Consider the following 26,143-nt stretch of genomic DNA (forward strand, 5'->3'; position numbering starts at 1 on the left):
TGTCCCCATGTCCCTATATCCCCCGTGTCCCCATATCCCCATATCCCCCATCCCCCATGTCCCCCGGTCTCCCATGTCCCCATATCCCCCATGTCCCCATATCCCCCCATGTCCTCATGTCCCCATATCCCCCATGTTCCCATGTCCCCATATCCCCCATGTCCCCATATTCCCCCATGTCCCCATGTCCCCATATCCCCCCATGTCTCCTCATATCCCCCTTGTCCCCATATCCTCCATGTCCCCATATCCCTCCATGTCCCCATGTCCCTGTGTCCCCATATCCCCCCATATATCCCCATGTCCCCATATCCCCTATGTCCCCATATCCCCCCATGTCCCCATGTCCCTGTGTCCCTGTATCCTCCCATATCCCCCATGTCCCCCATGTCCCCAAGTGTCCCCATGTCCCCGACCTGTTGGCCGTCTCCCGCGCCGCGGCCGCTTGCCATGTCGGCCATGAGCGGGCCCAGGCCCTGCTCGCCGTGGCCGCCGGTGAAGTCGCGGTGCAGCGCGCGCACGCGGGTGGCCCAGGGGTCCCCGCAGCCCCCGGGGGGGTCGCGCAGGGTGACGATGACGGCGGCCGCCAGCCAGGGCAGCTGCGGGGGCTCCAGCGCCGCCGGCGCCCCGGCCAGCGCCAGCACCGCGTCCGCCGACACGCACTGCGGGGCAGGGGACACGGTCACACACAGTCACTCGCATCCCACGGTCACACACAGTCACCCGCACCCCACGGTCACACACACGGTCACCCCCACAGTCACCCACACCCCAGAGTCACCCACATCCACAGTCACCTGCACCCCACGGTCACACACACAGTCACTCGCACCCCAGAGTCACCCACACAGTCACCCGCACCCCATGGTCACCCACACCCCACAGTCACACACACCCCATGGTCACCCACACCCCATGGTCACACACACCCAAGAGTCACCCACACCCCATGGTCACCCACACCCCAGGGTCACCCACACCCCATCGTCACCCACACCCAAGAGTCACCTACACCCCATGGTCACCCACACCCCAGAGTCACCCACACCCAAGAGTCACCCGCACCCCACGGTCACTCCCACAGTCACCCGCACCCACACAGTCACCCGCACCCCAGAGTCACCCACACCCCAGGGTCACCCACACCCCATGGTCACCCACACAGTCACCCGCACCCAAGAGTCACCCACACCCCAGAGTCACCCACACTCCATGGTCACCCACACCTCAGAGTCACCCACACCCAAGAGTCACCCACACCCCATGGTCACCCACACCCCAGAGTCACCCACACCCCATGGTCACCCACACCCAAGAGTCACCCACACCCCATGGTCACCCACACCCCAGAGTCACCCACACCCCATGGTCACCCACACCCAAGAGTCACCCACACCCCATGGTCACCCACACCCCAGAGTCACCCACACCCAAGAGTCACCCGCACCCCACGGTCACTCCCACAGTCACCCGCACCCACACAGTCACCCGCACCCCAGAGTCACCCACACTCCAGGGTCACCCACACCCATGGTCACCCACACAGTCACCCGCACCCAAGAGTCACCCACACTCCAGAGTCACCCACACCCCATGGTCACCCACACCCCAGAGTCACCCACACCCAAGAGTCACCCACACCCCATGGTCACCCACACCCCAGGGTCACCCACACCCCATCGTCACCCACACCTCAGAGTCACCCACACCCCATGGTCACCCACACCCCAGAGTCACCCACACCCAAGAGTCACCCGCACCCCACGGTCACTCCCACAGTCACCCGCACCCACACAGTCACCCGCACCCCAGAGTCACCCACACCCCCGGGTCACCCACACCCCATGGTCACCCACACAGTCACCCGCACCCAAGAGTCACCCACACCTCAGAGTCACCCACACCCCATGGTCACCCACACCCCATGGTCACCCACATAGTCACCCACACCCCATGGTCACCCACACCCCAGGGTCACCCACACCCCAGGGTCACCCACACCACATGGTCAACCACACAGTCACCCGCACCCCACAGTCACCCACACATCACAGTCACCCGCACCCAAGAGTCACCCACACCTCAGAGTCACCCACACCCCATGATCACCCACACAGTCACCCGCACCCCAGAGTCACCCACACCCCATAGTCACCCACACAGTCACCCACACCTCAGAGTCACCCACACACACCACAGTCACCCACACCCCATGGTCACCTACATAGTCACCCACACCCCATGGTCACCCATACCGCATGGTCACCCACACAGTCACCCACACCCGAGAGTCACCCACACCCCATGGTCACCCACATAGTCACCCACACCCCAGGGTCACCCACACCCCAGGGTCACCCACACCCCATGGTCACCCACACAATCACCCACACCCGAGAGTCACCCACACCCCATGGTCACCCATACAGTCACCCACACCCCAGGGTAACCCACATCCCATGGTCACCCACATAGTCACCCACACCCCATGGTCACCCACATCCCACAGTCACCCACACCCCATGGTCACCCACACCTCAGAGTCACCCACACCCACACAGTCACCCACCCCCCCAGTCACCCACACAGTCACCCCCATGGTCACCCGCACCCCACAGTCACCCACGCCCCCCGGGGACCCCACACTACAGGGGGTGGGACACCCCGAGGTGACAGGGAAATGTCCAGCCCCATGGCGCTGGGGGTAGGGGACAACCTGGGGACACATGTGGGGACAGGGAACCCCCCAGTGCCACATATGGGGACAGGGATGCCTGGTACCACATTTGGGGACAGGGACCCCCCAGAGACACATGTGGGGACAGGGACACCCCTCAATGCCACATGTGGGAATAGGGTCCCCCCAGTGCCACATATGGGGACATGAACCCCCAGTGCCACATGTGGGGACAGGGTTCCCTGGTGCCACATGTGGGGACAGGGACCTCCGGTGCCACATCTGGGGACATGGACCCCCCAGTGCCACATGTGGGAACAGGACCCCTGGTGCCATATGTGGGAACAGGGACCCCCAATGCCACATATGGGAACAGGGACCCCCCAGTGCCACATATGGGAACAGGGACCCCCGGTGCCACATATGGGGACAGGGACCCCCGGTGCCACATGTGGGGACATGGACCCCCAGTGCCACCTGTGGGGACAGGGACCCCCAGTGCCACATATGGGGACAGGGACTGAACCCCCATTGCCACATGTGGGGACAGGGACCCCCAATGCCACATGTGGGGACAGGAACCCCTGGTGCCACATATGGGAACAGGGACGCCTGGTTCCACATGTGGGAACAGGGACCCCCAGTGCCACATATAGGGACAGGGACCCCCATTGCCACATGTGGGGACAGGGACCCCCAGTGCCACATATGGGGAGAGGGACCCCTGGTGCCACATCTGGGCACAGGGACCCCCAATGCCACATGTGGGGACACAGACCCCCAATGCCACATGCGGGGACAGGGACCCGACCCTTTGGAGCCACATCTGGGGACATGGACTCCCACTGCCACATGTGGGGACAGGGACCCCCGGTGCCACATCTGGGGACATGGACCCCCCAGTGCCACATGTGGGAACAGGACCCCTGGTGCCATATGTGGGAACAGGGACCCCCAATGCCACATATGGGAACAGGGACCCCCCAGTGCCACATATGGGAACAGGGACCCCCGGTGCCACATGTGGGGACATGGACCCCCAGTGCCACCTGTGGGGACAGGGACCCCCAGTGCCACATATGGGGACAGGGACTGAACCCCCATTGCCACATGTGGGGACAGGGACCCCCAATGCCACATGTGGGGACAGGAACCCCTGGTGCCACATATGGGAACAGGGACCCCTGGTTCCACATGTGGGAACAGGGACCCCCAGTGCCACATATAGGGACAGGGATCCCCATTGCCACATATGGGGACAGGGACCCCCAGTGCCACATATGGGGAGAGGGACCCCTGGTGCCACATCTGGGCACAGGGACCCCCAATGCCACATGTGGGGACACAGACCCCCAATGCCACATGCGGGGACAGGGATCCGACCCTTTGGAGCCACATCTGGGGACATGGACTCCCACTGCCACATGTGGGGACAGGGACCCCCGGTGCCACATCTGGGGACATGGACCCCCCAGTGCCACATGTGGGAACAGGACCCCTGGTGCCACATGTGAGGACAGGGACCCCCAGTGCCACATGTGGGAACAGGGACCCCCAATGCCACATGTGAGGACAGGGACCCCCAGTGCCACCTGTGGGAACAGGGAACCCCAGTGCCACCTGTGGGGACAGGGACCCCCAGTGCCACCTGTGGGGACAGGGACGCCTGGTGCCACATTTGGGGACAGGGACCCCCAGTGCCACCTGTGGGGACAGGGACCCCCAGTGCCACCTGTGGGGACAGGGACGCCTGGTGCCACATTTGGGGACAGGGACCCGCAATGCCACATGTGGGGACAGGGACCAGACCCTTCAGAGTCACATTTGGGGACAGGGACCCCCCGGTGCCACATCTGGGGACATGGACCCCCAGTGCCACATGTGGGAACAGAGACCCCCGGTTCCACATATGGGAACAGGGTGTTCCAATGCCACATGTGGGAACAGGGTCCCCAAGTGCCACCTGTGCGGACAGGGACGCCTGGTGCCACATTTGGGGACAGGGACTGGACCCCCATTGCCACATCTGGGGACAGGGACCCCCAATGCCACTATTGGGAACAGGAACCCCTGGTGCCACATATGGGAACAGGGACCCCCGGTTCCACATATGGGGACAGGGACCCCCAGTGCCACATGTGAGGACACGGACCCCCAATGCCACATTTGGAGAGAGGGACTGGACCCTTTGGAGCCACAGCTGGGGACATGGACTCCCACTGCCACATCTGGGGACAGGGACCCCCCAGTGCCACATGTGGGGACAGGGACCCCCAGTGCCACATGTGGGGACAGGGACCCCTCAGTTCCACATGTGGGGACAGGGACCCCCCAGTTCCACATGTGGGGACAGGGACCACCAATGCCACATATGGGGACAGGGACCCCCGGTGCCACATTTGGGAACAGGGACCCCCCAGTGCCACATATGGGGACAGGGACCCCCCAGTGCCACATATGGGAACAGGGACCCCTGGTGCCACATATGGGAACAGGGACCCCCGGTTCCACATGTGGGGACAGGGACTGGACCCCCATTGCCACATTTGGGGACAGGGACTCCCAATGCCACCTGTGGGGACAGGGACGCCTGGTGTCACATTTGGGGACAGGGACCCCCAGTGCCACATCTGGGGACAGGGACCCCCAGTGCCACATGTGGGGACAGGGATCCCCCACTGCCACAGGTGGGGACAGGGACCCCTCAGTTCCACATGTGGGGACAGGGACCCCCAATGCCACATGTGGGGACAGGGACCCCCCAGTTCCACATGTGGGGACAGGGATCCCCAGTGCCACATGTGGGGACAGGGACCCCCGGTTCCACATATGGGAACAGGGACCCCCAGTGCCATATGTGGGGACAGGGACCCCCCAGTGCCATATGTGGGGACAGGGATCCCCAGTGCCACATATGGGGACAGGGACGCCTGGGGCCACATTTGGGGACAGGGACCCCCCCAGTGCCACATGTGGGAACAGGGACCCCCGGTGCCACATGTGAGGACAGGGACCCCCAAGTGTCATATGTGGGGACACGGACCCCCAATGCCACCTGTGGGTACAGGGACCCCCCAATGCCATATGTGGGGACAGGGACCCCCCAGTGCCATATGTGGGGACAGGGATCCCCAGTGCCACATATGGGGACAGGGACCCCCCCAGTGCCACATGTGGGGACAGGGACTCCCAATGCCACATATGGGAACAGGGACCCCTGGTTCCACATATGGGGACAGGGATCTCCCATTGCCACATCTGGGCACAGGGACCCCAAGTGCCACATATGGGGACACGGACCCCCAGTGCCACATATGGGGATAGGGACCAGACCCTTCAGAGCCACATGTGGGGACAGGGCCCCCCAGTGCCACATCTGGGGACAGGGACCGCCGGTTCCACATATGGGAACAGGGCGCCCCAATGCCACATGTGGGAACAGGGACCCCCAGTGCCACCTGTGGGGACAGGGACGCCTGGTGCCACATTTGGGGACAGGGACCCCCCCAATGCCACCTGTGGGGACAGGGACCCCCAAGTGTCATATGTGGGGACACGGACCCCCAATGCCACCTGTGGGGACAGGGACCCCTGGTGCCACATTTGAGGACAGGGACTGGACCCTTCAGAGCCACGTGTGTGGACAGGGACCCCCAGTGCCACATATGGGAACAGGGACCCCTAGTTCCATATATGGGGACAGGGATCCCCCATTGCCACATGTGGGAACAGGGACCCCCAGTGCCACATCTGGGGATTGGGACCCCCAGTGCCACATGTGGGGACAGGGACCCCCACTGCCACATATGGGGACAGGGACCCCCGGTGCCACATCTGGGGACATGGACCCCCAATGCCACCTGTGGGGACAGGGACCCCCAGTGCCACGCACGCCCACGGCACACCACACCACGCCATCCACCGTGCCGCGGTGCCATACCGATGGCCACCAACCCCACTCAGCCCCACGGTGCAGTGCCACAGCGTACACCGCCCCACGGCGCACACCGTGCCGTGCCGTGCCGTGCCGTGCCGTGCCGTGCCAGCCGTCCCGCAGGGCGCGGTGCCCGCGGTTGCTGGAGTTTGACCCCCCGGCCGTCCCCCGCTTCCCTTTGCAGACGGCGCCGGTGCCGCTCGCACTCACCGCTCCACACGGCACCCGGCACTGCGCACGCCGCGCCGCGATGCCCACGAGGGATGCGACCGCGCCGCGGGCCAGCGACCCGTCGCCCGACGACACCAGCGCCCGCAGCGCCGCCACGGGCCCAGGGGCGCCGGGGGCCGCCCGCCCGGGGACCCCCAGGCCCAGCAGCAGCAGTGGCAGCAGCAGCAGTGGGGACATGGTGGCGGCGGTGGCGCGGTGGCCAAGTGGGCCGCGGCGTGGCCGGGCCCGGGGTTGCCAGCGGTGCCGGTGTCGCCGGCGGGCGCCGGGGCTGTAAATCGGTTGTGGCCGTGGCCGTGATTGGCTCCGGGCGAGATTGCCCCGGGTTAACCATTCATTCCACAGCGCCCGGCGCCGCGGCTGCGCCAGCACTCGGCCCCCCCGGACACGGCACCGACACCCGCCCCGGTCACCGCCGTGCCGGGGTCACCGGGGTGCTGGGACCCCTCTGGGGGTGCTGGGTCCCCCCGACCCCCCGGCTCTGCTGTGGAACTCGTGCCTGGGTGTCCCTTGGGGATCCTGGCACTGCGTGTCCCCGCGCCCTCCCGGTGACACCGCGGGGAAGGGACAGTGGCCCACATGGGGATGTGCCAAGCAGGGTGTCACCAGCTGGGGGGATGCAATGGCAGTGTCACCGTGGCTGTGTCACCATGGCCATGTCACCGTGGCTGTGCCACTGTGGCTGTGTCACTGTGGCTGTGTCACCATGGTCATGTCACCGTGGCTGTGCCACTATGGCTGTGCCACCATGGCTATGTCACCGTGACTGTGTCACCGTGACTGTGTCACTGTGGCTGTGTCACCATGGCTGTGTCACTGTGGCCATGTCACCATGGCCATGTCACCGTGGCTGTGCCTCTGTGGCTGTGCCACCATGGCTATGTCACCGTGGCTGTGTCACCGTGGCAGTGTCACTGTGACTGTGTCACCACGGCTATGTCACCGTGGCTGTGTCACCATGGCAGTGTCACCATGGCTATGTCACCATGGCCATGTCACCGTGGCAGTGTCACTGTGGCTGTGTCACCGTGGCCATGTCACCATGGCTATGTCACCATGGCTGTGTCACCATGGCTGTGTCACCATGGCTATGTCACTGTGGCTGTGTCACCATGGCAGTGTCACCGTGGCCATGTCACCATGGCTATGTCACCGTGGCCATGTCATCATGGCTGTGTCACCATGGCTATGTCACTGTGGCTATGTCACTGTGGCAGTGCCACCGTGGCCATGTCACCATGGCTGTGTCACCATGGTCATGTCACCATGGCCGTGTCAACGTGGCTGTGTCATGGTAGCTATGTCACCATGGCAGTGTCACTGTGGCTGTGCCACCATGGCTATGTCACCATGGCTATGCCACCATGGCTGTCACCATGGCCATGTCACCATGGCTGTGTCACCATGGTCATGTCACCATGGCCGTGTCACCGTGGCTGTGTCATGGTAGCTATGTCACCATGGCAGTGTCACCGTGGCAGTGTCACCGTGGCCATGTCAGCATGGCTATTCCACCGTGGCTGTTTCACCATGGCCATGTCACCATGGCTGTGTCACCGTGGTCATGTCACCATGTCCGTGTCACCGTGGCTGTGTCATGGAAGCTATGTCACCATGGCAGTGTCACCGTGGCTATGTCACCATGACTATGTCACTGTGGCTGTGTCACCGTGGCTGTGTCACCATGGCAGCGTCACCATGATGGTTGTGTCACCATGATGGCAGCGTCACTGCGCTGGCAGTGTCACCATGCTGTGTCACCGTCATGGCTGTGTCACCACGATGGCAGTGTTACCATGATGGCAGTGTCACTATGGCTGTGTCACGATGGCAGTGTCACCGCGATGGCAGTGTCACCATGGCAGTGTCACCATGGCAGTGTCACTGTCATGGCTGTTTCACCACGATGGCAGTGTCACCATGATGGCAGTGTCACCATGGCTGTGTCACGATGGCAGTGTCACTGCCATGGGTGTGTCACCGCGATGGCAGTGTCACCATGATGGCAGTGTCACTGTGATGGCAGTGTCACTGTGATGGTAGTGTCACTATAGCACTGTCACCATGGCAGTGTCACCATGGCTGTGTCACTGTCATGGCTGTGTCACTGTCATGGCAGTGTCGCCACGATGGCAGTGTCACCATGATGGCAGTGTCACCATGACAGTGTCACCACGGCTGTGTCACTGTCATGGGTGTGTCACTGTCATGGCAGTGTCGCCACGATGGCAGTGTCACCATGATGGCAGTGTCACCATGATGGCAGTGTCACCATGACAGTGTCACCACGGCTGTGTCACTGTCATGGGTGTGTCACCCCCATGGCAGTGTCACCGCCATGGCAGTGTCACTACGGCTGTGTCACCACGGTGGCAGTGTCACCATGGCAGCGCCACCGCAACGGCAATGTCACAGCAGGGTGGTGGCCAGGGGGACACCCCAGCTGCAGCGCTGTCACCGTCCCCATCCCCATTCCCATCCTCACCATGTGCCCATCCCAGCCCCCGCCCTGCACGTCACCGCGTGTCACCGTCACCGCGTGTCACCGTCACCGCGTGTCACCGTCACCGTGACCCTCTCCCCATGGCCAAAGTGCAGCCGGGCTGATGGTATCACCAGAGTGTCACCCTGTCCCCCAGTACCACCGGTGACGTCCCCGTGGCGCCACCACTGCCCACATCAGCACCGGCGGTTCGAGTCCCACCCGCGCCTGCTGCATTTTGCCCCGGGTGGCGCCGGGAAAAGCCACATCGCTCTTAATTAAGGGCAATTAACGAATAAACGTCCCCACGTGACGGGTTAATGTTTGACCATGGGCAATGGGGCAGGTTTATGGGGTAAAACCCCCGTGTTTGGGGGTTTGGTGCTGTGGGGGGACCCCGGTGACACCGATTGGCCCCCTCGGTCACCCTCGGTGACGGGGACTCTACTGTGTTGGCCCCGTGGTTGGTTGTTCTCGTTGTAGCCACGTTTGGGGTCAAGATGTGGCTTCTCCTGGTGTCACTCGCACCCGTTGTCACCCATGGGGACCTCCATAGGGTGGGGATCTGCCCCATAGGGACCTCCATAGGGTGGGGATCTGCCCCACAGGGACATGGTGTGGTGGAGATCTGCCCCATGGGGACATCCATAGGGTGGAGATTTGCCCCATAGGGACATTGTGGGGTGGAGATCTGCCCCATGGGAACCTTGTGGGGTGGAGATTTGCCCCATGGGGACCTCCATAGGGTGGAGATCTGCCCCATGGGGACATCCATAGGGTGGGGATCTGCCCCACAGGGACATTGTGGGGTGGAGATTTGCCCCATGGGAACCTTGTGGGGTGGAGATCCGCCCCATAGGGACATTGTGGGTTGGAGATTTGCCCCATGGGGACATCCATAGGGTGGGGATCTGCCCCATAGGGACCTCTATAGGGTGGAGATCTGCCCCACAGGGAGATTGTGGGGTGGAGATTTGCCCCATGGGAACCTTGTGGGGTGGAGATCTGCCCCATGGGGACATTGTGGGTTGGAGATTTGCCCCATGGGGACATCCATAGGGTGGGGATCTGCCCCATAGGGACCTCCATAGGGTGGAGATCTGCCCCACAGGGAGATTGTGGGGTGGAGATTTGCCCCATGGGAACCTTGTGGGGTGGAGATCTGCCCCATGGAGACATTGTGGGGTGGAGATTTGACCCATGGGAACCTCCATAGGGTGGAGATCTGCCCCATGGGGAACTTGTGGGGTGGAGATTTGCCCCATAGGGACATTGTGGGGTGGAGATCTGCCCCATGGGAACCTTGTGGGGTGGAGATTTGCCCCATAGGGAGATTGTGGGGTGGAGATTTGCCCCATGGGGGCCTCCATAGGGTGGGAATCTGCCCCATAGGGACATTGTGGGGTGGAGATCTGCCCCACGGGGACATTGTGGGGTGGAGATCTGCCCCATAGGGACATTGTGGGGTGAAGATCTGCCCTATGGGGACCTCCAGGGTTGAGAACTGCCCCATAGGACCTCCATAGGGTGGAGATCTGCCCCATAGGGAACCTCTGTGGGATGGACATCTGCCCCATAGACACATCTGTAGGGTGGAGATCTGCCCCATGGGGACCTCATAGGGTGGAGCTCTGCCCCATGGCACCTCCATGTCCCCCCAGAGCTGGCCCCATATCCCTAGGCTCTGGTCAGGTGGGTCCCACCTGGGACCTTCGACGCTGTCACCTCCTTGTCACCGGGTCCCCACGTCCTTCCCACGAGGCCACGGCCCCGCCTGCCCCAGGCAAAGTAACCAGCGCTTGCTTCAGCCAGGTCTAAGTCTCTTAAGGAAGGTCTAAATTTCTTAAGGCAGGTCTAAATATCTTAAGCCAGGTCTAAATCTCTTAGGGCAGGTCTAAATCTCTTAATCCGTGTCCAAATCTCTTAAGGCAGGCCTAAATGTCTTAAACCAGGTCTAAATCTCTTAGGGCAGGTCTAAATCTCTTAATGCGCGTCTAAATCTCTTAATTTGGGTTCAAATTTCTTAAGCCAGGTCTAAATCTCTTAAATCAGGTATAAATCTCTTAAAGCAGGTCTAAATATTTTCATACAGGTCTAAATCTCTTAAACCAGGTCTAAATCTCTTAAGGCAGGTCTAAATCTCTTCAAGTCTAAATGTCTTAAGCCAGGTCTAAGTCTCTTAAGCCAGGTCTAAATCTCTTAGTCCGGGTCCAAATCTCTTAATGCAGGTCTAAATCTCTTAAACCAGGTCTAAATCTCTTCAAGTCTAAATCTCTTAAGCCAGTCTAAGTCTCTTAAGCCAGGTCTAAGTCTCTTAAACCAGGTCCAAATCTCTTAATGCAGGTCTAAATCTCTTAAGACAGGTCTAAATCTCCTAAGGCAGGCCTATAATCTCTTCCTAAATCTCCTAGGGCAGGTGTAAATCTCTTAAACCAGGTCTAAATCTCTTAAAGCAGGTCTAAATCTTTTAAAGTCTAGATCTCTTAAATCAGGTCTAAGTCTCTTAAGCCAGGTCTAAATCTCTTAAAGCAGGTCTAAATCTCTTAAAGCAGGTCTAAATCTCTTCAAGTCTAAATCTCTTAAGCCAGGTCTAAATCTCTTAAGCCAGGTCTAAATCGCTTAAGCTAGGTCTAAATCTCTTAAGGCAGGTCTAAATTTCCGAATCCGGGTCCAAATCTCTTAAGGCAGGTCTAAATCTCTTAATCCGGGTCCAAATCTCTTAAGGCAGGTCTAAATCTCTTAAACCAGGTCTGAATCTCTTAAACCAGGTCTAAATCTCTTAAACCAGGTCTAAGTCTCTTAAGCCAGGCCTAAACCTCTTAAACCATGTCTAAGTCTCTCCAACCATGTCTAAACCTCTCCTTTCAGCTCAGGAAACCTCTCCCTTCTGCCCCAATCCAGCGCCGGGTGTCGCAGGTGACGATGGGACCCGTCCCCGTCCCCAGCGGCCGTGTCACCATCCCACAGCTCCGCAGGTGTTCCGGGGGTCCCGGGAACCCGGTGTCACCGAATGTCACCGGCCGCGTCCCCGCGGTCACCTCGGCTGGGACACCGAGGAGGTGCCGACGCCTTTTGGCGCCGTTTCTCTTTGTTTTGGCCGCGTTCCGCGTTGGCTCCAGCCCAGCCCGGCCCATCCTGCCCGGGGCAAAGTCCCTCCCGGCCGCCGGGACGCCCGTGGCCTTGACCCTCGGCCTTGGCCAATCCCAGCGGGTTTATGGCTCCCGGCGCCAGCTCGGCCGCCCCGTGGCCTTCGGCCCCGTGCTGCCCCTCCTCCTCCTCTTGTGTCTCTTCCTCCTCCTCATCGTCATCCTTCTCTTCCTCCTCCTTCTCCTTCTTTTCTTCCTCCTTCGCTTTCTCCTCTTCCTTCTCTTCCTCCTCCTGCATTTCCTCCTCCTCCTTCCCTTCCTCCTCTTCCTCCTTCTCTTCCTCCTCTTCCTCCTTCTCTTCCTCCTCTTCCTCCTTCTCTTCCTCCTCTTCCTTCTTCTTTTCCTCCTCTTCCTTCTTCTCTTCCTCCTTCTTTCTCCTCCTTCTCTTCCTTCTCCCTCTATTCCTCTTTCTCTTCCTCCTCTTCCTTCTCTTCTTCCTCCTTCTCTTCCTCCTCTTCCTTCTCTTCCTCTTTCTCTTCCTCCTTCTCTTCCTCCTCCTGCATTTTTCTCTTCCTCCTTCTCTTCATCCTCTTCCTTCCTTCTCTTACTCCTCCTTCTCTTCTTCCTCTTTCTCTTCCTCCTCTTCCTTCTCTTCCTCTTTCTCTTCCTCCTTCTCTTCTTCCTCCTGCATTTTTCTCTTCCTCCTTCTCTTCATCCTCTTCCTTCCTTCTCTTACTCCTCCTTCTCTTCTTCCTCCTTCTCTTCTTCCTCCCTCTGTTCCTCCTCCTCTTCCTCCTCTTCCTTCTCTTCCTCCTCCTGCACTTCCTCCTCCTCCTTCTTGTCTTCCTCCTCTTCCTCCTTCTCTTCCTCCTTCTTTCTCCTCCTTCTCTTCCTTCTCCCTCTATTCCTCTTTCTCTTCCTCCTCTTCCTTCTCTTCTTCCTCCTTCTCTTCCTCCTCTTCCTTCTCTTCCTCTTTCTCTTCCTACTTCTCTTCTTCCTCCTGCATTTTTCTCTTCCTCCTTCTCTTCATCCTCTTCCTTCCTTCTCTTACTCCTCCTTCTCTTCTTCCTCCTTCTCTTCCTCTTTCTCTTCCTCCTCCTTCTCTTCCTCCTCCCTCTGTTCCTCCTCCTCTTCCTCCTCTTCCTTCTCTTCCTCCTCATGCATTTCCTCCTCCTCCTTCTCTTCCTCCTTCTCTTCCTCCTTCTTTCTCCTCCTTCTCTTCCTTCTCCCTCTATTCCTCTTTCTCTTCCTTCTCTTCCTCTTTCTCTTCCTCCTTCTCTTCCTCCTCTTCCTCTTTCTCTTCCTCCTTCTCTTCCTCCTCTTGCATTTTTCTCTTTCTCCTTCTCTTCATCCTCTTCCTTCCTTCTCTTCCTCCTCCTTCTCTTCCTCTTTCTCTTCCTCCTCCTCCTCCTTCTATTCCTCCTCTTCCTTCTCTTCCTCCTCTTCTTCCTCCTCTTCTTCCTCCTTCTCTTCCTCCTCCTCTTCCTTCTCTTCCTCCTCCTGCATTTCCTTCTCCTGCTTCTCTTCCTCCTCTTCCTTCTTCTCTTCCTCCTCCTTCTTTCTCCTCCTTCTCTTCCTTCTCCTTCTCTTCCTCTTTCTCTTCCTCCTCTTCCTCTTTCTCTTCCTCCTTCTCTTCCTCCTCTTGCATTTTTCTCTTTCTCCTTCTCTTCATCCTCTTCCTTCCTTCTCTTCCTCCTTCTTCTCTTCTTCCTCCTTCTCTTCCTCTTTCTCTTCCTCCTCCTTCTATTCCTCCTCTTCCTTCTCTTCCTCCTCTTCTTCCTCCTCCTCTTCCTCCTCTTCCTTCTCTTCCTCCTCCTGCATTTCCTCCTCCTCCTCCTTCTCCCTCTCTTCCTCTTTCTCTTCCTCCTCTTCCTTCTCTTCTTCCTCCTTCTCTTCCTCCTCCTGCATTTTTCTCTTCCTCCTCATCTTCCTCCTCTTTCTTCTCTTCTTCCTCTTTCTCTTCCTCCTCTTACTCTTTCTCTTCCTCCTTCCCTTCCTTCTTCTCCTCCTCTTCCTCCTCCTCCTCTTCCTCCTCCTCCTCCTCTTCCTTCTCCTCCTCTTCCTCCTCTTTCTTCTCTTCCTCCTCTTCTTTCTCTTCTTCCTCCTCTTCTTCATCCTTCTCTTCCTCCTCCCTCTCTTCCTCCTCCTCTTCCTTCTCTTCCTCCTCCTGCATTTCCTTCTCCTGCTTCTCTTCCTCCTCTTCCTTCTTCTCTTCCTCCTCCTTCTTTCTCCTCCTTCTATTCCTTCTCCCTCTCTTCCTCTTTCTCTTCCTCCTCTTCCTTCTCTTCCTCTTTCTCTTCCTCCTCCTGCATTTTTCTCTTCCTCCTTCTCTTCATCCTCTTCCTTCTCTTCCTCCTCCTTCTCTTCTTCCTCCTTCTCTTCCTCTTTCTCTTCCTCCTCCTCCTTCTGTTCCTCCTCTTCCTTCTCTTCCTCCTCTTCTTCCTCCTTCTCTTCCTCCTCCTTCTCTTCCTCCTCCCTCTCTTCCTCCTCCTCTTCCTTCTCTTCCTCCTTTTGCATTTCCTCCTCCTCCTCCTTCTCTTCCTCCTCTTCCTTCTTCTCTTCCTCCTCCTTCTTTCTCCTCCTTCTCCCTCTCTTCCTCTTTCTCTTCCTCCTCTTCCTTCTCTTCTTCCTCCTTCTCTTCCTCCTCTTCCTTCTCCTGCATTTTTCTCTTCCTCCTCCTCTTCCTCCTCTTTCTTCTCTTCTTCCTCTTTCTCTTCCTCCTCTTACTCTTTCTCTTCCTCCTTCCCTTCCTCCTCCTTCCGTTTCTCCTCCTTCTCTTCCTCGTCCTGCATTTCGTCCTCCTCCTCCTCCTCTTCCTCCTCTTCCTCTTCCTCCTCCTCTTCCTCCTCCTCCTCTTCCTCCTCCTCCTTCTATTCCTCCTCTTCCTCCTTCTATTCCTCCTCTTCCTTCTCTTCCTCCTGTTCTTCCTCCTTCTCTTCCTCCTCCCTCTCTTCCTCCTCCTGCATTTCCTCCTCCTCCTTCTCTTCCTCCTCTTCCTTCTTCTCTTTCTCCTCCTTCTTTCTCCTTCTCCCTCTCTTCCTCTTTCTCTTCCTCCTCTTTCTTCTCTTCTTCCTCCTTCTCTTCCTCCTCTTTCTCTTTCTCTTCCTCCTTCCCTTCCTCCTCCTCCTCTTTCTCCTCCTTCTCTTCCTTCTCCCGCATTTCGTCCTCCTCCTCCTTCTCTTCCTTCTCTTCCTCCTCCTTCTCTTCCTCCTCCCTCTCTTCCTCCTCCTCTTCCTCCTCCTCTTCCTTCTTGTCCTCCTCCTGCATTTCCTCCTCCTCCTTCTCTTCCTCCTGTTTCTCCTCCTTCTCTTCCTTCTCCCTCTCTTCCTCTTTCTCTTCCTCCTCTTCCTCCTTCTCTTCCTCATCTTCCTTCTCTTCCTCCTCCTCTTTCTCTTTCTCTCCCTCCTTCCCTTCCTTCTCCTTCTCTTTCTCCTCCTTCTCCTCCTTCTCCCTCTCTTCCTCCTTCTCTTCTTCCTCCTGCATTTCCTCCTCCTTCTCTTCCTCCTCTTCATCCTCTTCCTTCTCTTCCTCTTTCTCTTCCTCTTCTTCCTTCTCTTCCTCCTCCTTCTCTTCCTCCTCTTTCTCCTCCTTCTCCCTCTCTTTCTCTTCTTCCTCTTCTTCCTTCTCTTCCTCTTTCTCTTCCTCCTTCTCTTCTTCCTCCTCCTCTTCCTCCTCCTGCATTTCCAGCCATTTGGCACCATTCCCCGCAGGGCGATTAATTCATTTACTGCATGTTCAATGCACGTCTAACGCTCATTTCTTTAATGGGTATTTATTTAATGTATATTCACTTAATGCATATTTATTTAACGCACACTCAATGCTCATTCATTCCATGCGCGTTTATTTAATGCGGAATTGTTGAACCCATATTTATCCAATCACTTCTATTCAACGCACGTTCATTCAATAGACTTTAATACATGTTTATTTAATACATATTTATTTAATACATATTTATTTAATACATATTTATTTAACACGTATTTATTCAATGCATTTTCACTTAACGTACATTAATTTAATGTATTTGAATAAACCCAAAGCCCGTCGCCACTTCCGCTCCCGGAACGGACACAACAGGGCCCCTTTAAGGCGGCTTTTCCCGCCAAACCGGCAGCTTTTCCCGCCACAACCGGCGGGAAGGAGCGGCAGCCCCGCCCCTCCCACTCTGGCCACGCCCCCCGCTCTGGCCACGCCCCCCCGCTCTGGCCACGCCCCTCCCGCTCCGGCCCCGCCCCCCGCGGGCGGCTCAGGCGTGACGAGCCGAGCGCCGGGAGCCTCGAGCCGCCGCCGCCGCCATTTTTGCGGAACCCGCAGCGCGGAGCCACCGGCGGCGGAACCGGGAGCGACCCAGAGCCGCTCGGGAGCGGGACGGGATGTTCCACGGGATCGCAGGACCGCCCGGGGTGGGAGGTGAGACCGGCGGGAGAAACGGGGGTCCCGGGGGGAAGGGGACGGGGGTTACCGGGGGGGGGGGCTCCCAGTGTCCCCCAGCCCCGTTTAACGCTCTCCCCTCCCGCTTTGCAGCCCCCGGGAACAAGCCGGAGCTGTACGAGGTGAGTACAGCGCCCCGCGGCTGAAGCGCCGCGCCGGGGGCTCGAACCGACGGCTCTAGGGGTTGAACCGCTGCCCCCGGGGCTCGAACCGGGACTCGAATGGCGCTTGAACAGCCGCGCCCGGGGCTCGAACCGGGGTCCCTGAAACTGAATCATCGCCCCCAGGGCTCGAACTGGTCTGTGGGGATTGAAGCGCCGCCCCCAGGGCTCGAACCGGGGTCTCTGGGGATTGAAGCGCCGCCCCCAGGGCTCGAACCACGGTCTGTGGGGCTTGAAGCGCCGCCCCCAGGGCTCGAACCGGGGTCTCATGGGGCTGAACCGCCGTGGTCCCAGGGGGTCATACCAGGGGCTGAACCGCCACCCCTGGGGCTCGAACTGGGGTCTGTGGGGGCTGAACCACTTTCCCCGGGCTCGAACCGGGACTCGACTAGGGGTTGAACAGCCGCGCCCGGGGCTCGAACCGGGGTCTGTGGGGCTTGAAGCGCCGCCCCCAGGGCTCGAACCGGGGTCTGTGGGGCTTGAACCTCCAGCCCCAGGGCTCGAACTGGGGTCTCTTGAGGGTTGAAGCGCCGCCCCTGGGACTCGATCTGTGGAGCTTGAAGCGCCGCTCCCAGGGCTCGAACCGGGGTCTCTAGGGGCTGAACCGCCGTGGTCCCAGGGAGTCGTACCAGGGGCTGAACCGCCGCCTCTGGGGCTCGAACCGGGGTCTGTGGAGGCTGAACCGCCACCCCTGGGGCTCGAAGGATCTATGGGGGTTGAACCACCACCCCTGGGGCTCAAAGGATCTATGGGGATTGAACCGCTGCCCCTGGGGCTCGAACCGGGGTCTCTGAGGGTTGAAACGCCGCCCCTGGGACTCGAACCACGGTCTGTGGGGCTTGAAGCGCCGCCCCCAGGGCTTGAACCGGGGTCTCTGAGGGCTGAACCGCCGCCCCTGGGACTCGAACTGGGGTGTCTGTGAGGATTGAACCGCCGCCCCCAGGGCTCGAACCACGGTCTGTGGGGCTTGAAGCTTGAAGCGCCGCCCCCGGGGCTCGAACCGGGGTCTGTGGGGGCTGAACCGCCGTGATCCCAGGGGGTCGTACCAGAGGCTGAACCGCTGCCCCTGGGGCTCGAACTGGGGTCTCTGAGGGTTGAAGCGCCGCCCCCAGGGCTCGAACCGGCGTCTCTAAGCGCTGAACTGCCTCCTCTGGGTCTCGAACCGGGGTCTCTAGAGGCTGAACCGCCGCCCCCAGGGCTCGAACCGGTGTCTCAGGGGGCTGAACCGCCGTGGTCCCAGGGGGTCGTACCAGGGGCTCAACCGCCGCCCCCGGGGCTCAAATCGGTGTCTCTGGAGGCTGAACTGCCACCCCTGGGGCTCGAACCGGGGTCTCTAAGGATTGAACCGCCGCCCCCGGGGCTCGAACCGGGGTCTCAGGGGGCTGAACCGCCGTGGTCCCAGGGGGTCGTACCAGCGATTGAAGCGCCGCCCCCGGGTCTCCAATCGGTGTCTCTAGGGGCTGAACCGCCACCCCTGGGGCTCGAACCGGGGTCTCTAAGAGCTGAACCGCCGCCCCCGGGGCTCGAACCGGGGTCTCTAAGAGCTGAACCGCCGCCCCCGGGGCTCGAACCGGGGTCCCCGGGGCTGAGCTCCCCCTTGTTCCCCTTGCAGGAGGTGAAGCTCTACAAGACAGCGCGGGAGAGGGAGAAGTGAGTGAGTCCCCGCGTGTCCCCAGAACCGGGGCGGGGGTGACAAGGGACACACAACCGTAAGCGGCCCTGGGGTGACAGGGATCAGGGGACATCGTGTGGTCACTATCCCCCGCACTCTGTCACCGTAGCTCTGGGGACACTGTTGTCCATCGTGGTCTCCATCATGGGCCCTCCTCGGATGCCATTGTCCACTGGGGTCCCACCTTCTCCATCCTGGTCCTTCCTGGTCCCACCTTCTCCATCCTGGTCCCTGCGGGGACACCATTGTCTCCCATGGACCCTCCTGGGCCACCATTTTCTCCTATGGACCCTCCTGGGCCACCGTTCTCCACGACCACCCCCTCTTCTCCACCATTGTCCATTGGAGTCCCACCTTCTCCATCCTGGTCCTTCCTGGACACCATTGTCTTCCCATAGACCCTCCTGGGCCACCGTTCTCCACGACCATCCCCTCTTCTCCACCATTGTCTATTGGGGTCCTATCTTCTCCATCCTGGTCCTTCCTGGTCCCACCTTCTCCATCCTGGTCCCTCCATGGACACCATTGTCCCCCATGGTCCCTCCTGGGCCACCGTTCTCCATGACCATCCCCTCTTCTCCACCATTGTCCATTGGGGTCCCCTCTTCTCCATCCTGGTCCCTGCAGGGACACCATTGTCCCCCATGGACCCTCCTGGGCCACCGTTCTCCACAACCCTCCCCTCTTCTCCACCATTGTCCATTGGGGTCCCACCTTCTCCATCTTGGTCCCACCTTCTCCATCCTGGTCCCTCCATGGACACCAGTGTCCCCCATGGTCCCTCCTGGGCCACCGTTCTCCACGACCGTTCCCTCTTGTCCACCATTGTCCATTGGGGTCCCACCTTCTCCATCCTGGTTCCTCCATGGACACCATTGTCTCCCATGGTCCCTCCTGGGCCACCGTTCTCCATGACCATCCCCTCTTCTCCACCATTGTCTATTGGGGTCCCATCTTCTCCATCCTGGTCCTTCCTGGTCCCACCTTCTCCATCCTGGTACCTCCATGGACACCACTGTCCCCCATGGTCCCTCCTGGGCCACCGTTCTCCATGACCATCCTCTCTTCTCCACCATTGTCCCCTTCACTCCATCGCGCTCCTTCCTGGGATGCCGTTGTCCATTGGGGTCCCACCTTCTCCATCCTGGTCCCTCCATGGACACCATTGTCTCCCATGGTCCCTCCTGGGCCACCGTTCTCCACGACCATCCCCTCTTCTCCACCATTGTCCCCTTCACTCTATTGTGTTCCCTCCTGGGATGCCATTGTCCATTGGGGTCCCACCTTCTCCATCCCGGGCCTTCCTGGTCCCACCTTCTCCATCCTGGTCCCTCCATGGACACCATTGTCTCCCATGGACCCTCCTGGGCCACCGTTCTCCGTGACCATCCCCTCTTCTCCACCATTGTCCATTGGGGTCACCTGTTCTCCATCCTGGTCCTTCCTGGTCCCACCTTCTCCATCCTGGTCCTTCCAGGGACACCATTGTCTCCCATGGTCCCTCCTGGGCCACCATTCTCCACAACCACCCCCTCTTCTCCACCATTGTCCATTGGGGTCCCGCCTTCTCCATCCTGGTCCCTCTGTGGGCACCATGGTCTCCCATGGACCCTCCTGGGCCACCATTCTCCATGACCATCCCCTCTTCTCCACCGTTGTCCATTGGGGTCCCCTCTTCTCCATTCTGGTCCTTCCTGGTCCCACCTTCTCCATCCTGGTCCCTCCATGGACACCATTGTCCCCCATGGACCCTCCTGGGCCACCATTCTCCACGACCACCCCCTCTTCTCCACCATTGTCCATTGGGGTCCCACCTTCTCCATCCTGGTTCCTCCATGGACACCATTGTCTCCCATGGTCCCTCCTGGGCCACCGTTCTCCATGACCATCCCCTCTTCTCCACCATTGTCTATTGGGGTCCCATCTTCTCCATCCTGGTCCTTCCTGGTCCCACCTTCTCCATCCTGGTCCCTCCATGGACACCACTGTCCCCCATGGTCCGTCCTGGGCCACCGTTCTCCATGACCATCCTCTCTTCTCCACCATTGTCCCCTTCACTCCATCGCGCTCCTTCCTGGGATGCCGTTGTCCATTGGGGTCCCACCTTCTCCATCCTGGTCCCTCCATGGACACCATTGTCTCCCATGGACCCTCCTGGGCCACCGTTCTCCACGACCATCCCCTCTTCTCCACTATTGTCCCCTTCACTCTATTGTGTTCCCTCCTGGGATGCCATTGTCCATTGGGGTCCCACCTTCTCCATCCCGGGCCTTCCTGGTCCCACCTTCTCCATCCTGGTCCCTCCATGGACACCATTGTCCCCCATGGACCCTCCTGGGCCACCGTTCTCCACGACCACCCCCTCTTCTCCACCGTTGTCCATTGGGGTCCCATCTTCTCCATCCTGGTCCCACCTTCTCCATCGTGGTCCCTCCATGGCCACCATTGTCTCCCGTTGTCCCCAACGTGGTCCCTACAGGTACGACAACATGGCCGAGCTGTTTGCGGTGGTGAAGACGCTGCAGGCGCTGGAGAAGGCGTACATCAAGGACTGTGTCTCGCCCAACGAGTGAGTCCCTTCCACCGGCCATCCCCGCGGTGTCACCGAACCCACCGGAGCCACCGCGGTGTCCCCGCTTGTCCCCGCAGGTACACGGCCGCCTGTTCGCGGCTGCTGGTGCAGTTCAAGGCGGCACTGAAGCAGGTGCAGGGCACCGAGATCAGCTCCATCGACGACTTCTGCCGCAAGTTCCGGGTGAGCCGCAGTGTCCCCACCGGTGTCACCGCTCACGCCGCGTGTCAGTGTCCCCACCGGTGTCACCGCTCACGCCGCGTGTCACCGCTCACACCGCGTGTCCCCGCAGCTCGACTGTCCTCTGGCCATGGAGCGCATCAAGGAGGACCGGCCCATCACCATCAAGGACGACAAGGGCAACCTCAACCGCTGCATCGCCGACATCGTCTCCGTACGGCGCCGGGGGTGCCGGGGGGCAAATTTGGGGGGGCACCGGGAGGGTCGTGGTTTTACCCAACGCTCCATTTCCCGCAGCTTTTCATCACCGTCATGGACAAGCTGCGCCTGGAGATCCGCGCCATGGATGAGGTGGGTTCGGCCGCCGCGGCGCCGGGAGCCCCCGCCTTGGTGACACCGAATTCACCCCAAATTCCCCCCCCTGTACCCCCAGATCCAGCCCGACCTACGGGAGCTGATGGAGACGATGAACCGCATGAGCCACCTGCCCCCCGACTTCGAGGGCCGCCAGAAGGTCAACCAGTGGTGAGCGCGGGTTTGGGGGCGCCGGCGCCGTTTTGGGGGTGCCGGTTTGGCTGAGCGCCCCCCCTGTGCACCCCCAGGCTGCAGACGCTCAGCGCCATGTCGGCGTCGGACGAGCTGGATGACTCGCAGGTCCGGCAGATGCTGTTTGACCTGGAATCCGCCTACAACGCCTTCAACCGCTTCCTGCACGCCTGAGCCGCCCCGGTGTCCTCCCGGCACCTGCCGGTGACACGGGGACAATAAACCCGTTGTGGGTCACCCCAAAAACCACCAATCACCGGGGATAAATACGGTGTGTAATGGTTGCGCCGGTTCAAACCGCGAGGCGCCGGCGCTTCAGCGGCTCTTGCAGAAGAGCTTGCGGTGCCGCGCGAGGGTGCTGGTGGCACCGGCGTCGCCGCGCTGGGTAACGCGGCGCCCGCAGAGCCGCAGGTCCTGGATCAAGCTGGTGATTTTGGCCCAAGTTGTGGCGTCGGAGGGACCGTCCACGGAGCAGCCTGGGGGGAAAGGGGCTGTTAGTGGGGTTTGGTTGTGCCGGCGTCGGTACCGGCGCCGCTGGCTGTGCCGTACCTGCCAGGCTGAGGAAGCGCAGCCCGCGGCCGCGCTGGCCCAGGGCGTCCAGCAGCGCCCGCAGTCCCGCGACGCCAACGCCGGGGTTCGCCGAAAGATCCAGGGAAAGCAGCGCCGGGCAGGAGGGGAGACACCTGGGGCAACGGGGAAGGGAGGGGGGGTCACTTGGTCACCCCATGTGGCCCCAAGGGAGTCCCCTCCATCCCCATAACCAGCACAAGGTCCCTATTGGGAGGAACAGGACCCCCAAACCCTGTGTCTCCCCATCCAGTGTCCCCATGTCCCCAAGGGGGTCCCCTCCATCCCCAGAGCCAGCACAGGGTCCCCATTGCAAGGACCAGGACCCCCAAACCCTCTGTCCCCCCCCACAGTGTCCCCAAGGGGGTCCTCTCCATCCCCAGTGTGTCCCCACAGTAGAGCCAGCACAAGGTCCCCATTGGGAGGACCAGATGTCCCCAGAGGGGTCCCCTCCATCCCCATAACCAGCACAAGGTCCCTATTGGGAGGAACAGGACCCCCAAACCCTGTATGTCCCCATCCAGTGTCCCCATGTCCCCAGGGGGGTCCCCTCCATCCCCAGAGCCAGCACAGGGTCCCCATTGCGGACACCAGGACCCCCAAACCCTCTGTCCCCCCACAGTGTCCCCAGGGGAGTCCCCTCCATCCCCATAACCAGCACAAGGTCCCTACTGGGAGGAACAGGACCCCCAAACCCTCTGTCCGACCCCAAAATGTCCCCATGTCCCCAAGGGGGCCCCCTCCATCCCCAGAGCCAGCACAAGGTCCCTATTGGGAGCAGCAGGACCCCCAAACCCTGTGTCCCCAAGGGGGTCCCCTCCTTCCCCAGAGCCAGCACAGGGTCCCCATTGCAGGGACCAGGATCCCCAAACCCTCTGTCCCCCTCCACAGTGTCCCCATGTCCCCAAGGGGGTCCCCTCCATCCCAGGAGCCAGCACAGGGTCCCTATTGGGAGGACCAGGACCCCCAAACCCTGTGTCCCCAAGGGGGTCCCCTCCTTCCCTAGAGCCAGCACAGGGTCCCCATTCTAGGGACCAGGACCCCCAAACCCTCTGTCCCCCCCACAGTGTCCCCAAGGGGGTCCCCTCCATCCCCGGAGCCAGCACAGGGTCCCCATTGTAGGGACCAGGACTCCCAAACCCTCTGTCCCACCTCGAAGTGTCCCCATGTCCCCAGAGGGGGTCCCCTCCATCCCCAGAGCCAGCACAGGGTCCCCATTGCGGACACCAAGACCCCTCAACCCTGTGTCCCCCCGTCGTGTCCCCGTGTCCCCTCACCTGGCCACCTCCAGGACGTCACTGTCCCGCAGGTGGTTCCCGGCGAGCGTGAGGTGGCTCAGAGCGCATCCATCCTGCGGCAAAGCCACGCGGGGTCGGCACAACCGTGGGGAGCCGGGTGTCCCCCCGCGTCCCCGCGCGTCCCCACGGTGTCCCCGCCGTGTCCCCTCACCTGCGCCAGGAAGCCGGCGAGGGCGGCGCCGAGCGGCCGCGGCGCGGGGCCGGTGACGGAGCCGAGCTCCAGGCGGCACAGGCTGCGGCAGCACGCGGCGTCCAGGAGCCGCTCCAGCGCCGCCGGACCCAGCGCGTTGCAGGATAAGGTCAAGTTCTGCAGCCGCTCGGCCCCTGCGCCAAAGGGACAAAGGACGGCGCGGTCGGTGCCACCGGGAGGGAACGGCGGCACCGCCGGAGCCGTGGGGACAAACACAGGTATGACCGGTGCCGTGGGGACAAACACGGGCATGGCCGGTGCCGTGGGGACAAACGCTGGCACTGCCAGAGCCGTGGGGACAAACACAGGTATGGCCGGTGCCGTGGGGACAAACGCTGGCACTGCCAGAGCCGTGGGGACAAACACAGGTATGGCCGGTGCCGTGGGGACAAACGCTGGCACTGCCAGAGCCATGGGGACAAACATGGGCATGGCTGGTGCCGTGGGGACAAACATCAGTGTGGTCGGTGCCATGAGGCCAGCACCGGCGCAGACAGCACCGTGGTGGCCGGTGACACTATGGCAGTGCCATGGGGACAAATGCTGGCATGGTTAGTGCCATGAGGCCAGCACCGGCGCAGTCAGCGCTCTGGGGCCCAGTGACGCTATGGCAGTGCCATGGGGACACACACCAGCGTGGTCGGTGCCATGAGGCCAGCACCGGCGCAGTCAGCGCCATGGGGCTCGGTGACACTATGGCAGTGCCATGGGGACAAACGCTGGCATGGTCGGTGCCATGAGGCCAGCACCGGTGCAGTCAGCTCCGTGGTGCTCGGTGACGCTATGGCAGTGCCATGGGGACAAACACCAGCACGGTCGGTGCCGTGAGGACAGCACCGGCGCAGTCAGCGCCGTGGCGCCCGGTGACGCTATGGCAGTGCCATGGGGACACACGCTGGTGCGGTTGGTGCCATGGGGACATGGTGGGACGTGGTGGTGGCAGTGGGGATGTGGGGTTGGCAATGGGGACATGGGACATGGGGATGGCAGTGGGGACATGGGGGTGGCCATGGGAACACACACCAGCGCGGTTGGTGCCATGAGGCCAGCACCGGTGCAGTCAGCACCATGGGGCCCGGTGACACTATGGCAGTGCCATGGGGACACACACCAGCGCGGCTGGTGCCGTGAGGCCAGCACCGGCGCAGTCAGCGCCGTGGGGCTCGGTGACGCTGTGGCAGTGCCATGGGGACACACGCTGGCGCGGTCAGTGCCATGAGGCCAGCACCGGCGCAGTCAGCGCCATGGGGCTCGGTGACGCTATGGCAGTGCCATGGGGACACACACCAGCACAGTCAGTGCCATGAGGCCAGCACCGGCGCAGTCAGCACCGTGGGGCCCGGTGACGCTATGGCAGTGCCATGGGGACACACGCTGGTGCGGTCAGTGCCGTGGGGACATGGTGGGACGTGGCGGTGGCAGTGGGGATGTGGGGTTGGCAATGGGGACATGGGACATGGGGATGGCAGTGGGGACATGGGGGTGGCCATGGGAACACACACTGGCACGGTCGGTGCCGTGAGGACAGCACCGGCGCAGTCAGTGCCGTGGTGCCCGGTGACATTATGGCAGTGCCATGGGGACACACACCAGCACGGTTGGTGCCATGAGGCCAGCACCGGTGCAGTCAGCACCATGCGGCCCGGTGACGCTGTGGCAGTGCCATGGGGACACACACCAGCACAGTTAGTGCCGTGAGGCCAGCACCGGCACAGTGAGCACCGTCGTGCCCGGTGATGCTATGGCAGTGCCATGGGGACACACGCTGGTGCGGTTGGTGCCGTGGGGACATGGTGGGACGTGGTGGTGGCAGTGGGGATGTGGGGTTGGCAATGGGGACATGGGACATGGGGGTGGCCATGGGAACACACACTGGTATGGTTGGTGCCGTGAGGCCAGCACCAGCGCAGTCAGCACTGTGGTGCCTGGTGACACTGTGGCAGTGCCATGGGGACACACACCAGCGTGGTCGGTGCCATGAGGCCAGCACCGGCGCAGTCAGCGCCATGGGGCTCGGTGACACTATGTCAGTGCCATGGGGACAAACGCTGGCATGGTCGGTGCCATGAGGCCAGCACCGGTGCAGTCAGCTCCGTGGTGCTCGGTGACGCTA

At 61.0% G+C, this 26,143-nt stretch overlaps 3 protein-coding genes across 3 annotated transcripts in view; 1 reads left to right on the forward strand and 2 right to left on the reverse strand.

The window, feature by feature from the left end:
* SLC39A4 (solute carrier family 39 member 4) overlaps positions 1-7,019 on the reverse strand; it is a gene marked incomplete at both ends in the record, with an annotated part of 40,638 nt that extends 33,619 nt beyond the window's left edge. The window contains 2 exons of the mRNA XM_080339486.1: positions 417-662; positions 6,618-7,019. Of these exons, the coding sequence (XP_080195612.1) occupies positions 417-662; positions 6,618-7,019 (648 nt within the window). The remainder of the gene's footprint in view (positions 1-416; positions 663-6,617) is intronic.
* Positions 7,020-16,664: 9,645 nt separating this feature from the next.
* On the forward strand, positions 16,665-22,220 carry VPS28 (VPS28 subunit of ESCRT-I). Its single transcript, XM_080340631.1, has 9 exons — positions 16,665-16,823; positions 16,938-16,966; positions 18,618-18,655; positions 21,157-21,246; positions 21,327-21,432; positions 21,542-21,643; positions 21,727-21,780; positions 21,863-21,954; positions 22,032-22,220. Exons 1-9 carry the CDS (start codon positions 16,787-16,789, stop codon positions 22,147-22,149), a joined length of 666 nt encoding a protein of 221 aa, XP_080196757.1. The 5' UTR covers positions 16,665-16,786; the 3' UTR covers positions 22,150-22,220.
* A 70-nt stretch (positions 22,221-22,290) lies between these two features.
* The window catches only part of TONSL (tonsoku like, DNA repair protein), a gene marked incomplete at both ends in the record, with an annotated part of 44,296 nt that continues 40,443 nt past the window's right edge, over positions 22,291-26,143 (reverse strand). The window contains 4 exon segments of the mRNA XM_080339487.1: positions 22,291-22,451; positions 22,525-22,658; positions 23,820-23,893; positions 23,992-24,164. Coding sequence (XP_080195613.1) covers positions 22,291-22,451; positions 22,525-22,658; positions 23,820-23,893; positions 23,992-24,164 — 542 coding nt within the window.

This window comes from Nesoenas mayeri (genome assembly GCF_963082525.1).
Source record: "Nesoenas mayeri genome assembly, chromosome: 2".
Lineage (NCBI taxonomy): Eukaryota > Metazoa > Chordata > Aves > Columbiformes > Columbidae > Nesoenas > Nesoenas mayeri.